Source organism: Diabrotica virgifera, chromosome 8 (assembly GCF_917563875.1).
Source record: "Diabrotica virgifera virgifera chromosome 8, PGI_DIABVI_V3a".
NCBI classification, from domain to species: Eukaryota; Metazoa; Arthropoda; class Insecta; order Coleoptera; family Chrysomelidae; genus Diabrotica; species Diabrotica virgifera.
The window spans coordinates 182209326-182232192 of NC_065450.1; the positions used below are offsets into that span (position 1 = coordinate 182209326).

The 22867-nt window shown below is 32.1% G+C and overlaps 1 protein-coding gene across 1 annotated transcript in view; it reads left to right on the forward strand.

Moving 5' to 3' along the window:
- Positions 1-2471: 2471 nt before the first annotated feature.
- The window catches only part of LOC126890321 (neurexin-1-like), a 758564-nt gene continuing 738168 nt past the window's right edge, over positions 2472-22867 (forward strand). Inside the window, exons 1-2 of the mRNA XM_050659185.1 lie at positions 2472-2900; positions 11958-12096. Of these exons, the coding sequence (XP_050515142.1) occupies positions 2472-2900; positions 11958-12096 (568 nt within the window). The remainder of the gene's footprint in view (positions 2901-11957; positions 12097-22867) is intronic.

A 22867-nucleotide genomic window follows, 5' to 3' on the forward strand; every position in this document is an offset into this window, starting at 1 on the left:
TCAAAATTTTAAGGTGGATAATTTTATCTGAAAAGCACTGTATATTAAAAATATATTCTGCATGCTTGCACGGTAAAAGCTTTTTCTATAGTTTTAAATAAAATCAAACGTAAATTTCGAAATCCTCACTATTTACTCAGTACTTTCGTTAATAGTGTATTCACGTTGTATTAATGAATTGATTATTAATTAAACAATCGGAACATTCTGTCAATATACATGTGTATTTTTAGTTTAAAATAATATAGCAATGATGTTTTAATTTAAATATTCAAAGGTTAAATATTAAACTTAAAATTTGTTTCAAAATATTAGTATCTAACTAGCATGTTAATCAATATTTTTTTATTAAAATACATAGAGGGGAAAATTATGGAATAAATTCATTTTCTCTAAAATGGACGATTTTGAAAAAAAATCCGGAAACAGCTTAATTTTTTTTTTATTTCAAGTTTTTGGCTTATATTGCATACTAGTTACGTCATTGTAATCGATGATTTTTTTAAATGGGAATAGGAGACATGTGGTACATCATTTGAAAGACTGTTTAATTCTCTATTCAGTAATATAAACACTAACATCATTATTTATACAGGGTGGCCAAAAAAATATTTTTTGAATTAAATTAATTGACGCTACAAGAAGAATGTATGTAATTTATTTAACTTAAAATACATTGTACTGCCGTCAGAAAATAGAAAAAAATGTTTATTTCACAAATAAACATTTGTTTTCGCTTAAATTAAAGCTCAGGCAGCTTCCCACCTACCTATTGCCAGTTTGAACATTTAATTTAAGCGAAAAGCAATGTTTACTTGCCAAATAAACATGTTTTTGTATTCTCAATAAATTGCATACATTCTTCTTTTTGCGTCAATTAATTAAATTCAAAAATAATATTTTGTCACCCTGTATAAATACTGATGTTAATGTTTATTTTACTGAATACAGAATTGAACACCTTTTCAAATGAGCAACTATATGATCCTTTAAAAAAATCATCGATTACGTCATCACATTTGGATGGATGACGTCACTAGTATGAAATATATTATACAAAAAAGTAATTTAAAAATAAAAATTGAGGGAATTTTGATCGATTCGGGATTTTTCCCCAAAATTGTCCATTTTATAGAAAATGAATTTATTCCATAATTTTACCCCTCTCTGTATATATACATTGATGCAATAAATCTAAAGTTTTATTTTAATTTATAACAATTCTTGGCCTACGTGTTTGATACTATAATAGTTTGGGAAAGTATCGTTTAACAAGTTAGCTGCTTCACTATATGATATTGTTCTATCGCCGTAGCCATCATCATTAAAACAATAAATAGCTCTATTTTTCATTAAAACCCATCTTTATTGTGGAGCTTTTAAAATCATATAAAACATCTATCAGCTTTACTTGTCACATAGAGTGAAGACGTGTAAGTTGGAATTAATTCATTTTCTCGAGAATGGGCGACTTTGGAAGCAACAAACTCTACTTTACTTTTGATTTATAATTTTTTGGCATATATATCATATTAGTGAAGTCATCTCCCTGGGAATGATGACGTAATCTATGATTTTTTTTAAATAAGAATAGGGGTCATGTGCTAGCTCATTTGAAAGTTTGTTCAGTTCTCTATTCAATACTCTGTATAATCATTACCATAATTATTTATACAGGGTGGCCAAAAAAATGATTTTTAAAGTAAATTAATTGACAATAAAAGAAGTATGTACCTATGTTATTTTAAAATACATTTTACTGCGGTCATAAAACGGAAAACTATATTTATTTGACAATTAAACATAGTTTTTCTCTTAAAATAAATGTCCAAACTGCTAAGAATCAGGTGGGTGGTAGCTTTAACATTGAATTTTAGCGAAATTTGTAAAATAAACATTTTTTCTGTTTTCTGGTAGCAGTAAAATATACTTTGAATTAAATAAATTACATACGTTCTTCCTTTTTTGACAAATAGCTTAATGAAAAAAAATTTTTTTGGCACCCTTTAAATTAAGTATGTTAATGTTTATATTACTGAATAGAGAATTAAATAGCCTTGCAAATGAGCTATCACACTACCCTTACGGGCGGGCATGTTTTCGACGCTAAAGTACCTGAGGGTCTTAAAAGTACCCGTGTTTTGGACGCTGCCAGAAAGTAAAGTTAGGACTGAAGGGTTGGGTCTTCCTCCTTTGGGTCTTTTAAATTTAGCGTCCAAATCATGCACATCCAACGGGTTGTATAAATTCTACTGATGTAGAGTAAGAGGTAGAATAGGATTTATTCGGTGAGACATTCTGTATAGTAACATCTGATGACATATTGATAATTTATTTACGGTACTACCGAAACTAATTACTTTCGTTTCCCGCAAAAAACAAACTGGTAATTTGTTTGTAATCCATAAACCTGTGTCTATTTACAATAACTCATGTACTAGACAGGAATATAAACTAATATAATAGTGAATATGGAAATTTCAACGTTAGTAAGTAATCGTGGAAAAATTTTGCTCAAAGTGAACAGTTTTACTTTTTCTCAAGACAAAGTACTAAAATCGGGAGAAACGTATTGGAGGTGCGTAAAACGGTCGTGTAAAGCGAAGATATTCACGAAAGGGCCAGAAAAGTTAGTGATCCGAAGTAATCTAGAACATAATCACGAGTGTGATATCAAGACGCTTAATAGACAGATTGTGCGTAGCAGTGCCAAAAGGAAGCCTAAGGATAATTTGACCGAAAGGCCGTCCAAACTCATACATAGTGCGTTGAAAGAAAATGTAGATTGCTTGAGCCACATGACTGTTAAAGACGTTAATTTAATACGAAATCAAATATACAGTGAACGGCGAATGGCTCAACCGAAACTGCCCAAAAGTAAAGAAGAAACTGTTGCTGCGGTAAATATTATGAATATCAAAACACTTAAAGACGAGAATTTTATATTTGCGGTTGAACCAAGTTCTAACATTATCATCTTCTCGTGTAACACTAACATGCGTTTTCTGTGCGGCAGTGAAACGATTTATATGGACGGTACATTTAGTTACTGTGCTCAATATTTCAAGCAAGTTTTTACCATACACGTATTTATCAACGGACATTATATACCATTGTGTTATTGTTTACTTCCCGACAAATCGGAACAAACCTATATAAAACTATTTAATGTTTTGAAAAGCAAATGTGAAGTAATTGGTCTGAAATTCAATCCAAAAATCATTTTCTCCGATTTTGACATTGCTATCGATAATTTTTACCATGCTCATCCAAATATTTTCCATTTTATTGATGTTTTAAAAAATTTTCAAACTGAAACTTACATTAATATTAATAGTGTCCATGAAAGTAATAGACTTAAAGATCCAAAGAGTAGAAAAATATTATGTTCGTTAGAGATAGGATACATGAGTATCAAACTAACTGTATGGATCGATACCATTTCGTAAAATGTATGTCGTATTTATTTCAAAGTGACAAATAAACCTTATCAGCTTAATCTCTAGAATTTTATTACCTGACTTTCCATTTACATTTCAATTAGACCCAGCGTCCAAATCATGTATGCAGAAGCAGGTAATTTTATTTTTCAGCGTCGAATTTTAAATTTAGCGTCCAAATCATGCACGCCCACCCTTACTCTCATTTAAAAAATCATCGATTACGTCATCACGCCGAAATGGATGACTACACTAGACTGATAAATATGTGCCAAACAATCATAATTTAAAAAACATGAAGTAAAACCACTTCTATATAATAGATATATTTAATAAAATTTTAAAAATCCCAATGGATTTAATAAAATAGGTTCATTCAGAACGTTTTCGGACCTATCAGTCCATCATCAGTTAATCTAAAATAGAATAAGTAATCCCACTAATAAAATTGAAAAGATGGTTCAAATTTTGAAAGATAAAAAATTTGTGGTTATGGTTACTTACTCATACATACTTGCTAACTAGCCCCAGAACCAAACAATGGTTGTACTTATAATTTAATCTAAATTATAGTGTTGTAAAATTGGAAAGTCTAAACGTCGATGTTAAAAGAATACCTCCGAGAGCATGGTGAAACTCTACTAACCAACCATCTTGGGCCAATGAGGTCTGCCAAGTGTCAAAAGTTTGTAAGGAACAAAGATATATATTGGGCAAATATTTTCGCAAGTGGCGACTTCACAACCAAATGCATCCAAAACAGAAGTTAGTTGCTTTCACCTGAACAATAAACTTGCTGGGAAGTAACTCAACATACGGTTTGAAAATACCACACTTACCCACAACAAAACACCTAAGTACCTGGGCGTAACACTAGACAGAACGCTATCATTTAAAGAGCATCTAACAAAAACTGCCCAAAAGTTGAGTACAAGAAATAACATCATACAAAAGCTCTGCGGTACCATCTGGGGAGCATCCGTTTCCACTCTCCGCTCTACTGCCTTAGCCCTTGTTTTCTAGACTGCTGGTGCTCCAGTTTGGCTACACAGCCCACACGTAAAAAAGGTCGACACTTAGCTGCACAGCACTATGAGGATGATAGCTGGTACAATTAAATTAATCAACTCCCACCCAATGGCTTCCAGTATTAAGTCACATCCCACCTCCACATTTACGACGAGTTGACGCACTTACACGAGAATACAAAAAGATCATGAACAATATAAATCTGCCGATTCACCCAGATACCGAAGATGCACGAAATACCCGTCTCCGCTCTAGAAAACCACCAATAAAAACGGCAAGAATGATACATGAGGCGTTCAACATCACGAATGCATGGTCCCAAGAATGGAATGCATGGCAAAATGACATGCCCTGCATTACCTACAGGCCACCAGGTTTTGATCTTCCACGTAAAACATGGTCCACTCTAAATAGATCCGAACCAGACATGGCAGATGTGCACACGTGCTACATAAATGGGAAAAGAACCCGTCTCCTCAATGTAACTGTGGGGAGAACCAAACCATTGACCACATTATTGAAGAGTGTCCCTAAAGATCCTATAATGGTAGCCCTGAAGACTTCCTGTTTGCAACTTCAGAGTCAATTGATTATTATATTAATACACTTGATGTTTGTCTGTAACTATTTAAAGTTTGTCATATACCTATATTACTAGTGTTTTTAACTGTCCAGAAAGCCACTGCGCATCCGCTAGGAAAAATATTCTAATTCGGATTTTTTGCACAACCTTACTCAAAAAGGACCCCTTTTAACAAATTTGCATGTTGCCAGGACCAAAAGTTGGTCAAAAATTTTTTAAACGTTTTTTTTTTTGTTTTTTTCCTAAAATTATTTTTTTTGCATGAAACAAATTTTTTTTAGGTTTTTTGGATCAGTCCAAACAGAAAAGGTCTTTAGTGACTTTTCTCTAAAGTTGATAGTTTTTGACATATAAGCGATTAAAAATTGAAAAATTGCGAAATCGGCCATTTTTAACCCTCAAAAACTATGTGAAAAACTGAAAATTTGAATGTTACCAAGGTAGGTTGATATTCTTTAAACATCGATTGATGAAACCCCGAAGAGTTTTTTGCAATACAATGTCAAAAACGCCTTTGTTTTTTAATTGCCAATCAAGCGTGCGCGACACTATTTTCCGTATTAAATATAAATGAATAAATTCGTTATTTCGTAAACCGGTGACTTTAAGGAAAAATTACAAAACGGGTCGGTTTTTATTTTTAAGTTATGATATTGTGGCATATATAGTATACTAGTGACGTCATCCATCTCGGCGTGATGACGTAATCGATGATTTTTTTAAATGAGAATACGGGTCGTGTGTTGGCTCATTTGAAAGGTTCTTCAATTCTCTGTTCAGCAATATAAACATATACATAATTATTTATACAGGGTGTCCAAAATTTTTTTATTAAATTAAATCATTTGGCAAATTGACAAAAAATTTAAATTATTGGACACCCTGTACAAATAATTAAGTAAATGTTTATATTACTGAATAGAGAATTGAAGAACCTTTCAAATGAGCTAGCACACGACCCCTATTCTCATTTAAAAAATCATCGATTACGTCATCATGCCCAGATGGATGACGTCACTAGTATACCATATATGTCACAATATCATAACTTTAAAAAAATAAAAATCGAATTGTTTCGGGATTTTCCCTTAAAGTCGCCGGTTTACGAAATAACGAATTTATTCCTTTTATTTGCACCATACTGCATACACATGCAACGGTGGAAAGTAGTGTCGCGCACGCTTGATTAACAATTAAGAGACAAAGGAGTTTTAAAGAATATCTACCTACCTTGGCAACATTCAAATTTTCAGTTTTTCACATAGTTTTTGAGGGTTAAAAATAGCCGATTTCGCAATTTTTCAATTTTTAATCGCTGATATGTCAAAAACTATCAACTTTAGAGAAAAGGCACTAAAGACCTTTTCTGTTTGGAATGATCCAAAAAACCTAAAAAAATTTTGTTCCATGCAAAAAAAATAATTTTAGGAAAAAAACAAAAAAAAAACTTTTAAAAAATTTTTCACCAACTTTTGGTCCTGGCAACATGCAAGTTTGTTAAAAGGGGTCCTTTTTGAGTAAGATTGTGCCAAAAATCCGAATTAGAATATTTTTCCTAGCGGATGCGCAGTGGCTTTCTGGACTAGTTGTAATTTCCATACGATAAATAAATAAATATAACCATATAATAGTTCATTAAAAAAAATCAGAAATTATTTATGTGTAACTTTTTGCCATTAATATTGTCTGTTAGAAGTTTGTACCTGTTTAAGGAAAGACATGGGCACGATCTGAGTTGTTCTAAAGTTTGTTGTTTGGTTTTGGCTTTGATATAAATTTTCATACTCCATTCCATTCCATTCCACAGAATGCTCCGCGAACAAAGTGCCAAGATCCGCAGTAATTTTAAACACCACAACCATAACGTTAAGTTTCGATTGGAACTAAGATTTATTTACAGACAAAGCTGTAATTCGGTTTTAGGAAATCGAAGAGATTTATTATAATATTATCGAAAGTCTATTTGTAGTATCGAAATCATAAGTTTTTCAATGCCAATGAATTGCTTATTAATATAGGATGTTTCATTGGAAAAGTTACATACGTTAACTGTAGAAAGGGGACACTTAGGCGGTCTCAAAAATACCCTAATTAATGGGTCATATTTATTCAATAACAGTTACTGGGTGTTTTTTCTAGTTTACCATTTTCCTATTTGGTTCATAACCTTTTAACCACACTGTGTATTTTTTGTTTTTACCCAATTCCGTCAGTCAGTCTGTCTGTCTGTCTGTCCGTAATCTCAACACCTCCGTGATTATACCAGGTAGAATGACAAATGAGGTATCGAATGAAACCTTATAATCCAAGGATGGTACCTAAGGCAGTGACGTACTGAGCATGGTTCCGTGGGTTCCGTGGAACCAGGACCCAGGTCCCGAAGGGGCCCGCTCTATCGTGCTTTTTGCTTCTATTGTTTATACTTTGATGGGGACATTTTGAACTACACAAGTACACACTAGGAAATGTAACTGCTTAATAAATTTAAATTTTTGTGTAGGTACTTAGGGGAATGGGGGGCATGACGGGGTCTCGAGGTAAGACGGGGTACCACACACAAACAAGAAACTACGGGTTGGTGAATATCATGCAGTAACTCAATAGGAAGAGTCATTCGACTAACGGTCCCTGCAAGAGAAACTGTGAATGAGAGTGTACGCGTTTTTTGTTTACAAACGGAAAACTGTTTTAGCGACCCGTTGATCTAATTTTGTGCAAGGACAACCATCGCTATTTTAAGGTAATTATGATCACCTCATTAATGTCTTTTTTATCGTTGTTTACTAGTATTCTTATTTTGATAATGGCATATTGTTTGTGTGAATACGTTAAAAATTTAATTAGTGAATTTTTTTTTTGTTCAAAGTTACCTTTTGAGGCAAGATGGGGTATTGGGTGCGGGGTATGATGGGACATTGGTGGTAAGTCTGGGTTAATTTAAATTTCTTAATAAATACCATTTGATTATTATTTTAGATAATACCATGGTACGTACTTACAAGAAAAAAACAAAAAGAGGAGAGTGGTCGATAGATGCTATGAAAACAGCCATAGATAAAGTGACATCGTCAGAACCCTGGGTAGGCTGCCAGATCTATGGATGTTGAGCTCACAATGCTTGTGCTAGGGTGGACAATGAAGATCTGGAGCAAATACACATTTTTGTTTGTTTTGTGAGAATTAATTAGCATCACCATCATGCCCCAATTCCATTACCACATCATACCCCATAGTATGGGGCAAGATGGTTTTTCATAATGCTCTTATTAACGGCTAATTGTTGAAAAATGTGATAGGTTGATTTTCCAAAGATTGTACCAAATCATAGTTAGATTAATGACGTAACGTGCCATCAATTAGTAATAGTAATAAACGTAGTAATTATGTTGTATTTTTGTTATTTTCCTTAGCTACCCCATCATACCCCCCATTCCCCTATAAATAGAAACGAAGAACCGATATTCATAAAAAAAATTGAAAACAAAATTTATTGAAACACACGGAACGCTTTTGTAAGGTTCCTTACTCGTTTTACTTACTTACCGAAGCCCTTCTTTTAACACTTGTTTAAAGACTAACCTATTTGTATTTTTGTACGTACTTGTATTTTTTATATTAGCACGTTCCATGAGTAAGTTGTAGGTAAACTACAAAGTTGCAGAAATTTGGAAACTGATCAATGCAAGTTTTATACGGTGGGTCATAAAAATAATCTCAATACACTAGACTCAATGCTCGATACTCGTGTTTATAGCACCTTCATCCTTCAGCCTGTACTTTTAGGTAACTTTAATAACTGAAATTAGGTAAATTCTCAATAAAGACAATATGTAGTGATAAGGATAATAAGGATAAAATATAGACACTAATTTCTTTTTAATAAAATCTCGTCGTTTGGTGAAAGATATCATCAACGCCACCGTTATCCAAGGTTTTTTTGATATTTTTTTATATAACCGTTTCATCTCCCTAGAGGTTTGTATGTAATTACTTAACTTAATAATTATACATGTATCAATTTGAGAATGTATTTTGTTGAAATAAATTTTATTCAAATTTTCATTTTTTAAAAACTGGTTTATTTTTCCAATATTAAGGTTTTTCTTTATGACTGGAGATCTGGATGTAGAAAATTTCTGAGTTTCATTATTTATAAAAACGGCTGGCGTAAAGTGATCAGTCACGTTAGTATGAAAAACGATAGGATTAATATTAACTTACTGTTTTAATAGTCCATTGTTCTTTTAAAAAAGTTTCTAACATCAAAAGTAAGTAAGTTTGATCAAGATAATGATGTTATCTTTTTTTTGGTGGTTAAAAAAATCGTGAAATTCACCCTGTAATTAGTAGATATCCGAAATGAAATTAATCGTTACCTCTACACAAATTACTTTACTTATGTATTGTTTATAAGATATTATGTAAGATTCGTTGGTTCAAAGTGCTTTCTATTAAAAAGGCTGTGGTTAAATGGGTTTGAACGAGCCACTAATCACGGGTGTAAGCAAATTTTGAACAGCCATATCATAATATAACCAATTTTTGTCTTCAGGAAAATAAAAAGTCCAAAATATTCACAGTACTAAAACCTATATTTTTTACTAGTTGAGATTTTTGGTATCACCAATAATTTTTAAGTTATTTTGAAAACAATTTTTTTTCAAAATTATTTTTTTTTTAATTTCAAACCAAATTTTTTTCAAAAATGAGCACTTGGAACCAAGAGCAGTTCTTTAAAATGTACAAAAAAAAAACTCTGTGAGTAAATGGACTATAAATTAGCTTGAGGTTTTATAAATATATGGTACCTACATTTAATGATAAATGATGATTTGCATTTAATGTTTATTAAAAACTTTTGATATACAATGTGCGTTTTTATTGGGTCGGCGGCCCCGCATCCCAAGTGGAACCAGGGCCCGATGATCTATCGGTACGCCACTGACCTAAGGTGAGGAATTTGACCTAGGACTTCCGGTTTTATAAATGCGACCGGAAGTACTGTTTTATAGTGACCGGAATCGTACAAGTGATATATTTTTTGACGCGTATTTTCAAGAGGAGCACAAATATATACTCCCGGTTTGATGACTGTCTGTCCGTTCGTCCGCGAATATATTTCCTTCGTCACTACACCAGGTAAAATGACAAATGTGGTGTCGAATGAAAGCTTATAATCCAAGGATGGTACTAAAGGTGGGAAATTTCACCTAGGATTTCTGGTTTCAGAAATGCGACCGGAAGTACTATTTTAAAGTAACCGGAATAGTCTAAGTGATATATTATTCGACGCGCCTTCTCAAGAGGAGCATAAATATATACTTCCGGTTTGATGACTGTCTGTCCGTCTGTCCGTCCGTTGGCGAATATAACTCCTCTGTCACTATACCAGGTAGAATGAAAATTGAGGTGTCGAATGAAAACTTATAATCCCAGGATGGTACTAAAGGTGAGAAATTAGACCTAGGACTTCTGGTTTTAGAAATGCGACCGGAAGTACTGTTTTAAAGTAACCGGAATAGTATAAGTAATATATTATTCGACGCGCCTTCGCAAGACGGGAACAAATATATACTTGCGGTTTCATGACTCTCTCTCCGTCTGTCCGTCCGTCCGCGAATATAATTCCACCGTCACTATACCAGGAAGAATGAAAAGAATGTGGTGTCGAATTAAAGGTTATAATCCCAGGATGGTGCCAAAGGTGAGAACTTTGAATTAGGACTTCCGGCTTTAGAAATGCGACCGGAAGTACTGTTTTAAAGTGATCGAAATAGTAAAGTGATATATTTTTCGACGCGTCTTCTCAAGAGGAACACAAAAATATACTTCCGGTTTGATGACTGTCTGTCCGTCTGTCCGTCCTTCAGCGAATATAACTCCTTCGTCACTATACTCAAATGTGGTGTCCAATTAAAGTTTATAATCCAGGGATGGTGATAAAATTGAGAATTTTGACCTAGGACTTCCGGTTTTAGAAATGCGACTGGAAGTACTATTTTAAAGTAACCGGAATAGTCTAAGTGATATATTATTCGACGAGCCTTCTCAAGAGGAGCATAAATATATACTTCCGGTTTGATGACTGTCTGTCCGTCTGTCCGTCTGTTGGCGAATATAACTCCTCTGTCACTATTCCAGGTAGAAAGAAAAATGTGGTGTCGAATGAAAGCTCATAATTCAAGGATGGTACTAAAGGTGAGAAATTAGGCCTAGGACTTCTGGTTTTAGAAAGGCGACCGGAAGTACTGTTTTAAAGTAACCGGAATAGTATAAGTAATATATTATTCCATGGGCTTCTGGCAATGTAATCTATAGTAAAGGGCTTTATGTCACCAAGTTATTTAATTATTGATAAATAATAACTTACCTAAAATTTTTGTTGAAAATTAAAGGTTTTGTTAGGAAAACCGGCATTTTCGAGGAAAACTTTCGTCGAAATAAATCGAAAAACATGTCTCTGCACAGTTTAGTTACTTACTATATGCGGTGAATTTTTATTTGGGTTTTTTTGGTCTAAAGTTAAAATCTTAGGTGTTATAAAGCAATAATTAAAAAAAACACTATTTTGTTTATAAAAAATAGCACACTATCTGCGGACTTTGCATACATATCATATGTTATTCATATGTTATTAATATATACAATCATAAGATTCGATTCCAGCAAATAAAATTGCTGGTAAATAACTTTTCCCAAATATGTGCTATTCTTTGATAATCTGCTCATACTAATATTGGATAGCAAACAGGTATTTTGAAAATTAAACGTTTTTACTTGCAGTAGAGTAGTCCATTTTAAAAAAAGTAAATATTTGTATTTAAATATATAACTAATATAACTGAAGAAGTTCTGTGAAACATTTATATTAAAATATAGTTAACACTTACTTTCTTATTTTTCAGATTTTACGTGGCAACAGTACTAGTGACGCTTGTGAGACGCGCGACCCCTGCCAACATGGCGGCATTTGCATTTCGACGGACAGCGGCCCAATTTGCGAGTGTCGGAATCCCGACTATGAGGGAGAATATTGCGAAAAGGGTAAGTAGTTCTTTGTTTGATTCTTTCGTTTTATACATTTTTTTCTTTATTTGAGGGTGTGCGAAAATACTTTTATGGCTTTGAAGCGTCTCCTTTCTTTAAATAGATATGGGAAAATAAGAAGCTATATAGCACCTGTCTATACTTTTGAGAAAACAAGATTTTGATATAGCAGTTTTATTATACTGCATTTCAGATATTAGTATCCGAATAGGAGGTCGAAATGTACCCATCTGCTTGAGGGGTGAAACATTTCTATTATTAAATTTCATACATAGAAAAACACGACCAGCATGGGTTGCCTATCAAAATCGTGTCATAGCTATCCTTAAGGGGGGGTAGGGATTGAAATCAATATTTCAAGCTTATTTTTTTTAAGTATGGAGGCATTATTTTGTTTTTAAATTAAATAGGCATATTCAGTACAATTCATAGATTACTCAAGAAAACATTCAAGGATATAAAATATAAACTTCAAAACAAAACAAAATGCGCTTGCGTCAAGCACAATTCCGATATCGAAATCTGATCTCGACAGGGTAAATGCTGTCGAAGTAATTTCTATTCACTATTACGATTGTAGAGATTCCGAAGTAGTTACGGAATACCGATTTGGACTATTCCCAGCAAACAGGTTTGAGCCCAGTTACGTGATGATTACGTTTAATTTACGGCAAATTTCAACGAATTAACTCGGTGATTTATGACGGGAAAAAAACGTATTTCAGTGCCAAATCATTCACCTATATAGGGTGAGGCAGATAAAGGGCCTATTAGAAATATCTCGAGAACTAAAGACAATTGAATTATAAAAATTGGAATAAGGGGGTTTTGAAGACTGATCTATTTAATGAAAATATTTTCATTTATTTGGTACTTCCGGTTATACCGGAAGTTGCTTATAACTTCGTTTTTTTAAATGGGACACCCTGTATATTTTTACATTTTTGGATTCTCCTCGATTTCTTCTTTCTTAAAATATAAGGTTTTGTAATAATATACAGGGTAGGTTACAAGATACCTAATTACGTTCTCTTATTAATTTCGTAGCAATATTCTCACCCTGTAGGATTGTAGTAGTTTGACATAATAAACTCTACTTATGTTCAAATGATTTTTAATATAGTCTACTATTGGGAACAATTATTAGTGTAGCTAAATTTTTAATTTTAGTATACAGGGTGGGTCGAAACTCGGAATGAGTATTTTATGAGTTTTCTTAAATGGAACACCCTATATTTTAGTATTGTAATGAAATGATATTTCATGGTACTTTTTACTTCTTAAGCATTCCCTATACCTAACTGCTTTAGTTTGTGCTTAATTGTTAATCGCACCAACAATCTTAACTTCGATGGTATTTTGATACCTCAACCACTATTGGCAATTTTAAGTATCAGTATAGATTAATATGTATTTATTTCCAAAAAATTATTTGTGGCTGAATATTTTCACGGCCAACCTAATACAATTTCACCTATTTTGTGTTGCAATTAATGTTTGGCTTTAATCACCAATAACTCACAAATTAAAGAAGTTAGGTATAGGGAATGCTTAAGAAATTAAAAAGTACCATAAAATAACATTTCATTACAATACTAAAACACAGGATGTTTCATTTAAGAAAACTCAGAAAATACTCATTCCGAGTTTCGACCAACCCTGTATACTAAAATGAAAAGTTTAACTATACCAATAACCCTTAACAATAGTAGACTATATTAAAAATCATTCGAACATTAATAGAGTTTATTATACCAATCTAATACAATCCTACAGGGTGTTAATATTGCTACGAAATTAATAAGAAAACGTAATTATCTTTTAACCTGCCCTGTATAATATTACAAAACCTTATATTTTAAGAAAGAAGAAATCGAGGAGAATCAAAAAGTGTAAAAATATACAGGGTGTCCTATTTAAAAAAACCAAGTTACAATCAACTTCCGGTATAACCGGAAGTAGCAGAGAGAAGAAAATATTTTCATTAAATAGTTTATACCTCAAAACCCCTGTATTCCAATTTTCAAGATTCTCTTAGCTTTAGTTCTCGAGATATTTCTAATAGGCCCTTTATCTGCCTCACCCTGTATATTAGTGCTTCCTTTATACATGTTTGACATTAGAATAATATAAAATCATAATGACGAATATAGTACATGTTTTGTATAGTAGGTGTGAATGTCGGTTACATCGCAAAGGTACGTTTATTTCACGTAATAATAACGAAACAGAAATAACTTCCTTTGGCTACATTTTAAGAAATATTTTGGAAAACACAATTTTACAACGGTGTTGGTTAAATACGTATCGCTTGAATTTTACTCACTCAGCATTCTCATCTCCGCCACATGCATTCGTTGTTCCTCTTTCTTTTTCAATGCCCATCATTCAGTTCCGTACATCATAGCCGGTCTTATGGCTGTTTTATAGAAATTTCCTTTCAGCTTCATTGGAACTTTTCTGACACTCAACACACCACTCGCTTCCTTCCTCTTCATCCCAGCAAACAGTTTTGAGCCCAGTTACGTGATGATTACGTTAAATTTACGGCAAATTTCAACGAATACGTAACTCGGTGATTTATGACGGGGAAAAAACGTATTTCAGTGCCAAATCATTCACCTATATATTAGTGCTTCCTTTATACATGTTTGACATTAGAATAATATAAAATCATAATGACGAATATAGTACATGTTTTGTATAGTAGGTGTGAATGTCGGTTACATCGTAAAGGTACGTTTATTTCATGTAATAATCACGAAACAGAAATAACTTCCTTTGGTTAAATTTTAAGAAATATTTTGGAAAACAAAATTTTACAACGGTGTTGGTTAAATACGTATCGCTTGAATTTTACTCACTGTATTTTATGGACGTCGAAAAATTAGATGTATTTCACGTAAAAGTATTCATCATCATCATTCTCTTTGCCTTATCCCTACGCGGGGTCAGCTTACCTAATTGCATTTCTCCACACAATTCTATCCTGGGTCATATCAATATTAATCCCCTTTACCAACATATCCTGCCTAATCGTCTCCCCCCACGTCTTCTTCGGTCTTCCTCTCCTACTCCTTCCAGGAATCTGCACTTCAGCTACTCTTCGTATTGGATGACTAACGTCTCGACGTTGAACATGACCAAACCATCTCAACCTATGTTCTCTCCTTTTGGCATCAATTGGTGCCACACCTAGACTTCCCCTAATATACTCATTTTTAATTTTATCCTTTCTTGTCACTCCACTCATTCATCTAAGCATTCTCATCTCAGCCACATGCATTCGTTATTCCTCTTTCTTTTTCAATGCCCATCATTCAGTTCAGTACATCATAGCCGGTCTTATGGCTGTTTTATAGAATTTTCCTTTCAGCTTCATTGGAACTTTTCTGACACACAACACACCACTCGCTTCTTTCCACTTCATCCCAGCAAACAGTTTTGAGCCCAGTTACGTGATGATTACGTTAAATTTACGGCAAATTTCAACGAATACGTAACTCGGTGATTTATGACGGGGAAAAAACGTATTTCAGTGCCAAATCATTCACCTATATATTAGTGCTTCCTTTATACATGTTTGACATTAGAATAATATAAAATCATAATGACGAATATAGTACATGTTTTGTATAGTAGGTGCGAATGTCGGTTACATCGCAAAGGTACGTTTATTTCACGTAATAATCACGAAACAGAAATAACTTCCTGTGGTTAAATTTTGAAAAATATTTTACTCATTGTATTTTATGGACGTCGAAAAATTAGATGTATTTCACGTAAAAGTAATGTAAATAATACCAATATTTAAACAAAAAGTTTATGATTTCGCTTTTAAAATCATTTAGCATAACTATTTCAATCCAACCTTGATTTGAAGCTATTTTTGCTATTTTTTTTTCTTTAAAAATATCACAAAGAGCTAAAATTATGTTGAGTCTAATTTTCAAATCGCGCGCGGTTATGACGTACTACCAAGCCTTTCCCTCCTTTAGATACTATCATGTGACCATGGTACGTGACTAACATACTTACAGTAGGAAAAATGAAAGAATACCCATGAACGAACGTATAAAACACGCTGTATTTTCCTGTCACCGTATACAAAAAATTGGCCAGAGCAAGTACATGTAATAATTATTATTACATGTACTTGCGCTGGGCAATTTTCTTTGTGACACGGTGACAGGAAAATACAGCGTGTTTTATATGTTCGTTCATGGGTATTCTTTCATTTTTCCGACTGTAGTTGGTTCGAAAACTAGATTAATCGATTTATCGAATAATAGATACGTTTCGATAGGATTATTTTTTTTTATATTATTATGGTATTGTAATAGATTTTTAGTAAGACCAATTAGTTAATAGTAGGAGAAATTTAAAAACAAAAAGAAAATACGTAATACTAATTTAAAGTAAGTAGAATAGTTTAACTGTAATTCAATAATAATCGATTTTTATAATCGATGATCATAACCTCTAATATCAGCTTCTCACATTTCTCACAACAAAAAGTGAAACGTGAAGAGTTTATTTCCCTCGTTTTATTTTAGGCGGGTTTATTTATAATAATGTCTTTCGTATTAACGTTTACCTCACTGCTCGAGGGTTGAAGTGCCGATGATGCAATTAGAAAAAACCAGAAAGTGTCCTTCTCGAAATAAAAAGTGACCTGTGTTGTGTTTTGTGTTGGCAAATTTTTTAATGTGTCTTTAGGTTGGTACCATTTTTGGTTCATTATCTTGTATAATAATTATACAAGACAAATGTTTTAAAGTCTCTAAATTCTACTAAATAAATACATTGTTAATACTTTATTTGCTTGTTTTATTTATATCATATGAGGATAATAATTACGTGATTCATAAGTTAATTAAGGTCGAATTATTTACGTGAACCGAGGACGTATCTTTCACGTGAATACTAATATATACATTCCCTAAAAGATACGTTAATCAACACGTATTTGCAACGTGAATTTCCCGAAACATTTTATTGCTATTTAAGGTAAATAATACGTCTATTGAAGACGAGTTTTTCTCGTAATTTAAAGACGTATTTTCAATGTGATTTTCCAACCAAATTTTCACGTGAAATTCACGTAAGCAATTTACGTATATTGGTGACAAATGCACCCAAAGTTCACATATTTAACACGTCGGTCTGTTTGCTGGGTTTCTATTCGACTTGGTCACTTCTATTCGATTCTACTTACTTCTATCTTCGAAATGAGTTACAGAATAGGCATGATTCATTAAAAAAGCGAACACCGGTTTTTAGAGTAACCGGTTTTTTCGACCAGTTATAACCGCCACGTTAAACCGTAAGTAAAAAACCGGTATAACCGAAAACCGGTGTTTTGTCAACAACCCCCATTCCTACTGTTGCTTGCTTGTCGAAAATCTATGAAGAGATTATGGATTGATTGTTCCATTGAATTATAGTTGGTTTGCTGGTCTTAGACACGACTACTGTCTAGTAATTTTAGTAAATAATTTGACAAACTATACATAACTGTAAATTACTATACAACCAAGCACATGTGCTCATAGTCAATATTAAGAGTAAACAAACCTAAATAACATACATCTTTCGCCATAATAGACATTTATTTACACCATAATAGAATGTAGTTGTTAATAACAAAAATGTAAATTATTTATTATACAAAACAAAAATATTTGTAGGATATACAGGGTGTTTCATTGGGAAAGTAACATACGTTAATTGTAGAAAAAGGACATTTAGGCGGTCTCAAAAATACCATACTTAATGGGTCTTACTCCATTAATAACAAAGATACTGGGTGTTTTATCTATTTTGTCATTTTTTTGTCCTGACAACAAATAGGGTAGTCCGCACAGCAAAAGACGGCTCCCCAATAGCAAGACGATCAGTGGGAAGACCACGAAAACGATGGAACGACAACTTACTAGAGGCACATTGAAAAAATAGACAGGGTCGTGTCTATACAAAAAGAAGAAGGAGAAGACGAAGAGCCATTTTTTATTTGGTTCATAACTTTTTAACCACACCGCATATTTATTTTATATTTGGCACGCAAATATCCTTTAAGGTTTACAACAAACTAATTTATTTACAATTGTAAACAATCCAGGCCCGGATTAAAAAATAATGGAAAAATATTCCGACCCAAAAACAACACCCTGTACATTAAATTTTTTTAAAATGGATTTTTCAGTTGAAAAGAGGATGAAAAACTAAATTTAGTGGTAAACTTTGAATTTTCGGCAAAATGATTTTTCTGGTCAAATTTTGAATTTGAATTCTGAAATTATGTGAATTTCGAGAGCTTTAAGTAGAAAAAAATTGAAATACAGCTTACAACTTGTCAACCGCACTGTATATTTATTTTATATTTAACACGCGAATGTTCTTTTAGGTGTCCAATCAATTATTTTATTTGAAATAATAAAAAATCTAGGTCCGGATTAAAAAATATTGTAAAAAGGTTACGACACAAAAAAACACCCTGTATGTTAAATTTGTTTAAAATGGATTTCGCATTTGAAAACAGCATGAAAAACTAAATTTAGTGGTATACTTTCAATTTTCGGCAAAATGATTTTTCTGATAAAATTTTGAATTTGAATTCTGAAATTATGTCAATTGCGAGAGCTCTAAGTAGACAAAATTAAAATGCGACTAAATTTTAATTAATACCATTATTTAATTTAAATTGGTAAAATGTTAAAACATTTCAGTGTTTTTTATCATGTGTGACAAATAGTTTATGGCGAATATTCATCTTTAACCTTTAACCTTTAACTACCCGCGCATCAAGTTATGACATAACTATACGCGTGGCGTACTTTATATGCCACAAGAAAATACACAATAACAACGGATTTGTTTATTTTTTTTTTTTTTGAAAAAATACACTTAGTTGTTTGTTATAAACCTTATTCGACACCAGTGAGTATTTGGAGTTCCTTCTCAGTAAGCCAATTGGGTTTTTTAACTGGAATCATGGAATAACTGGATTCCATGATAAATAAAATTGCTAATAAAACATTTTTAGAAATGTGATTTTTTACGGGAGAAAAAGTATTGTTTATACAGACAAATATATTTTGTGCCATAATGACTAACAAACAATTGAAATATGTACTTATATTACTACTTATATTAATATAATCGTGGCGTATATTGTCCAATACCGGAAGCAACAAATAATAAACTGTAAATGACGATCTTCCCAGAACACCGATTATAACGAAACTAAAACCAAATTGTAAAGCACATTCCAGTGATAGGTTAGAGACATAAACAAGGTCAAAAATTAAATTCTTAAATATATTTGCAGTAGAATTCTTTCAGTTATAAGAAATTCGTATATTTTGCGTACAAAATACGCCAGCGCGTGTAGTTAACCTTTAACTACACGCACTGGCGTATTTTGTACGCCAGATATAGGAATTCTACTGCAAATATATTTAAAAATTTAATTTTTGACCTTGTTTATCTCTCTAACCTAACATTGTAATCTGCTTTACATTTTGGTTTTAGTTTCGTTATAATCGGCGTTCTGGGAAGATCGTAATTTACAGTGTGTTACTTGTTGTTTCCGGTGGTCGCCAATATACGACACGATATAAGTAGTAATATAAGTACATATTTCAATTGTTTTTTAGTAATTATGAAACAAAATATATTTTTCTTTATAGACAATACTTTTTCTCCTGTAAAAAATCACATTTCAAAAATTTTTTTATTAGTAATTTTATTTTTATAAATCCCAATTGGCTTACTTAGAAGGAAATCCAAGTATTCACTGATGCCGAATAAGGTTTATAACAAACAACTAAGTGTATTTTTTCAAAACAAAATAAACAAATCCCTGTTTTTAAGTGTATTTTCTTATGGCGTATGAAGTACGCCACGCGTGTAGTTATGTTATAACTTGATGCGCGGGTAGTTAAAGGTTAAATAAACGTAGTATTTCATTAAAAAAAGAAGAACTATTGGAAATGGTGGGAGTGTATACTAAACTTATACAGTTTTCTGGAATATACAGGGCGTTTCATTGGGAAAGTAACATACGTTAACTGTAGAAACAGGACACTTAGGTGGTCTCAAAAATACCATACTTAATGTGTCTTGCTCCATTAATAACAAAGATACTGAGTGTTTTATCTATTTTGCCATTTTCTTAATTGGTTCATAACTTTTTAACCACACTGTGTATTTATCCTATATTTGGCACGAAAATATCATTTAAGGTGTACAATAAATTAATTTATTTACAATTGTAAAAAATCCAGATCCGGATTAAAAAATATTGAAAAATATTCCGACCCAAAAACAACACCCTGTACATTCAATTTCTTTAAAATGGATTTTTCAATTAAAAGAGGATAAGAAACTAAATTTAGTGGTATACTTTGAATTTTTGGCAAAATGATTTTTCTGGTCAAATTTTGAATTTGATTCTGAAATTATGTGAATTTCGAGAGCTCTAAGTAGAAAAAAATTGAAATACAGCTTACAACTTGTCAACCGCACTGTATATTTATTTTATATTTAACACGCGAATATTCTTATAGGTGTCCAATCAATTAATTTGTTTACAATTATAAAAAATCCAGGTCCGGATTAAAAAATATTGTATAAATGTTCCGACCCAAAAAACAACATGTATATTAAGTTTTTTAAAATGGATTTTGCATTTGAAAAGAGGATCAAAACTAAATTTAGAGGTATATTTTGAATTTTCGGCAAAATAATTTTTCCGGTAAAATTTTAAATTTGAATTCTGAAATTATGTGAATTGCGAAGCCCAAAGTAAAAAAAAATTAAAATATGACTTAATTTTAATTAATACCATTATTTAATCTAAATTGGTAAAATATTAACATTTTGACACATAACAATAATTTTTGATGGTGGTATTTTTGAATAGTTAATATGCTTCAAATTTTTTTTCTTTTGTTACAATTTTTAGATACTTTGTTTATTAAAATAATGTATTCTTTATTGACTCTTTATTATTTATTCATAATTTAAGCTGTCAATATTGTAAGGTAGGAATTTTCGTGTTGTATATTTCCTACTCTGAATCTGTCAAAATGCGTCTGAGTTGAGCGAACGGACTTTACCATATCTTCTCAAGTAGCTGATTTATGGTCGATATATATTTTTTTTAATTTGGGTTGGTATTCCTCATGAAATTTTCTACAAAAGTGCCAGCGTATTAAGATGTTCGATAAGATTTTGTACACCGTAAAGAGATACCTCTTATTTAGAGCACTTGGTTTTTTCTCCCTTTATATGGATAAGGATTATTTTGTACACAAATGAAATAGTTGAATCTTAGAGATTAGCTGGAATGGTTAGACCATAAAAGTAAATTTTATCTGTGATTTTAGAACTAATTGTCACTATATTTTCAAAAGATTAAATTAGTACAAAGCACAGATATTAAATTACAAATTCCTTTGTGTATATTGACCCACTTCTTTGTAACTATTTTGTATCCGAATAAAGAATTTTCATGTTTATTAGGCTTAAATTAAATAATTCCAGCGTCTTGGGATGTTCGTGCGAGAAAAATTAAACAAATGATTATGCTCAAATCCGACAACGAAGGATTACAAAGAAAAGTAATGTGAAAGGGGCGAGCCTTGTTTATTTTGTCGTTTCTTTTATTTGATTGTTTTTTTGTGTCCAGATTGTGCGAAGTAGCTACATTTTTCGTTTCAAATGGTGGAAATGTTTCTTTTTGGTGTCTTGATAATGTCGGAAAAATGCGAAAAAAGATTTGTTTCGAAAATTATTTGGCGCTGTTCGAGATGTAACATGCCGGTTGTGTCACGCAATTTAAAATGGAAAGTTTTGGGAATTTTCTTTAAAGATATCGAGCCCAAATTTAATTATTTTAATTTTGTTTATAATGCGGCTAAGATTTATTAGACCAGGCCCGGAGTCTTTGATAATAAGAAAAAGTGAAAAAAAAAATAATAGGATGGAACCCATTGTAAAAGGAAGAACATAATGTTACTCTTCTTTATAATTACTTTTACTGAAAGAGCAAGACTATTACAATTCTTGTTATAAACTTTAAGTGAATAAAAACCATTCAAAAACTCAATTATTCTTCTTCTCCTTCTGCGATAGCAATTTCCCATCCATCAAAGAGCCACCTAAATAGCGCATTATCAAGTCCCAAATGTGCTTTAGTTTTGTCATAATAAAATAAATTATTTATAAAAATAAAACCACATAATATGTGGTTTTGTTTCTTTGGGAATACTTCTGGACCATATGTTTTTTTTATTTTTTATTGATTTTATCATTCTCTCAACGAATTCGTCAGTTAATTCTACCTCTTGCCCATTTAAACTCTCGTGCTTAGATGATGTATTTATGTATAACACCTATATGTATATGTATAGGGTGAGGCAAATAAAGGGCCTATTAGAAATATATCGAGAACTACAGGTAATAGAATTATGAAAATTGGAATACAGGGGTTTTAAGGTGTGACCTATTTAATGAAAATATTTTGGTCTCTGTGCTACTTCCGGTTATACCGGAAGTTGATTCTAACTTCATTTTTTTAAATGGTACACTCTATATATTTTTACATTTTTGGATCCTCCTTGATGTCCTCTTTCTTAAAATATGGGTTTTGTAATATTATACACGGTAGTTTAAAAGACAATTACGGTCTTTTATAAATTTTGTAGCAAACTTCACACCCAGTAGAATTGTACTAATTTGATATCAAAAACACGATTTATGT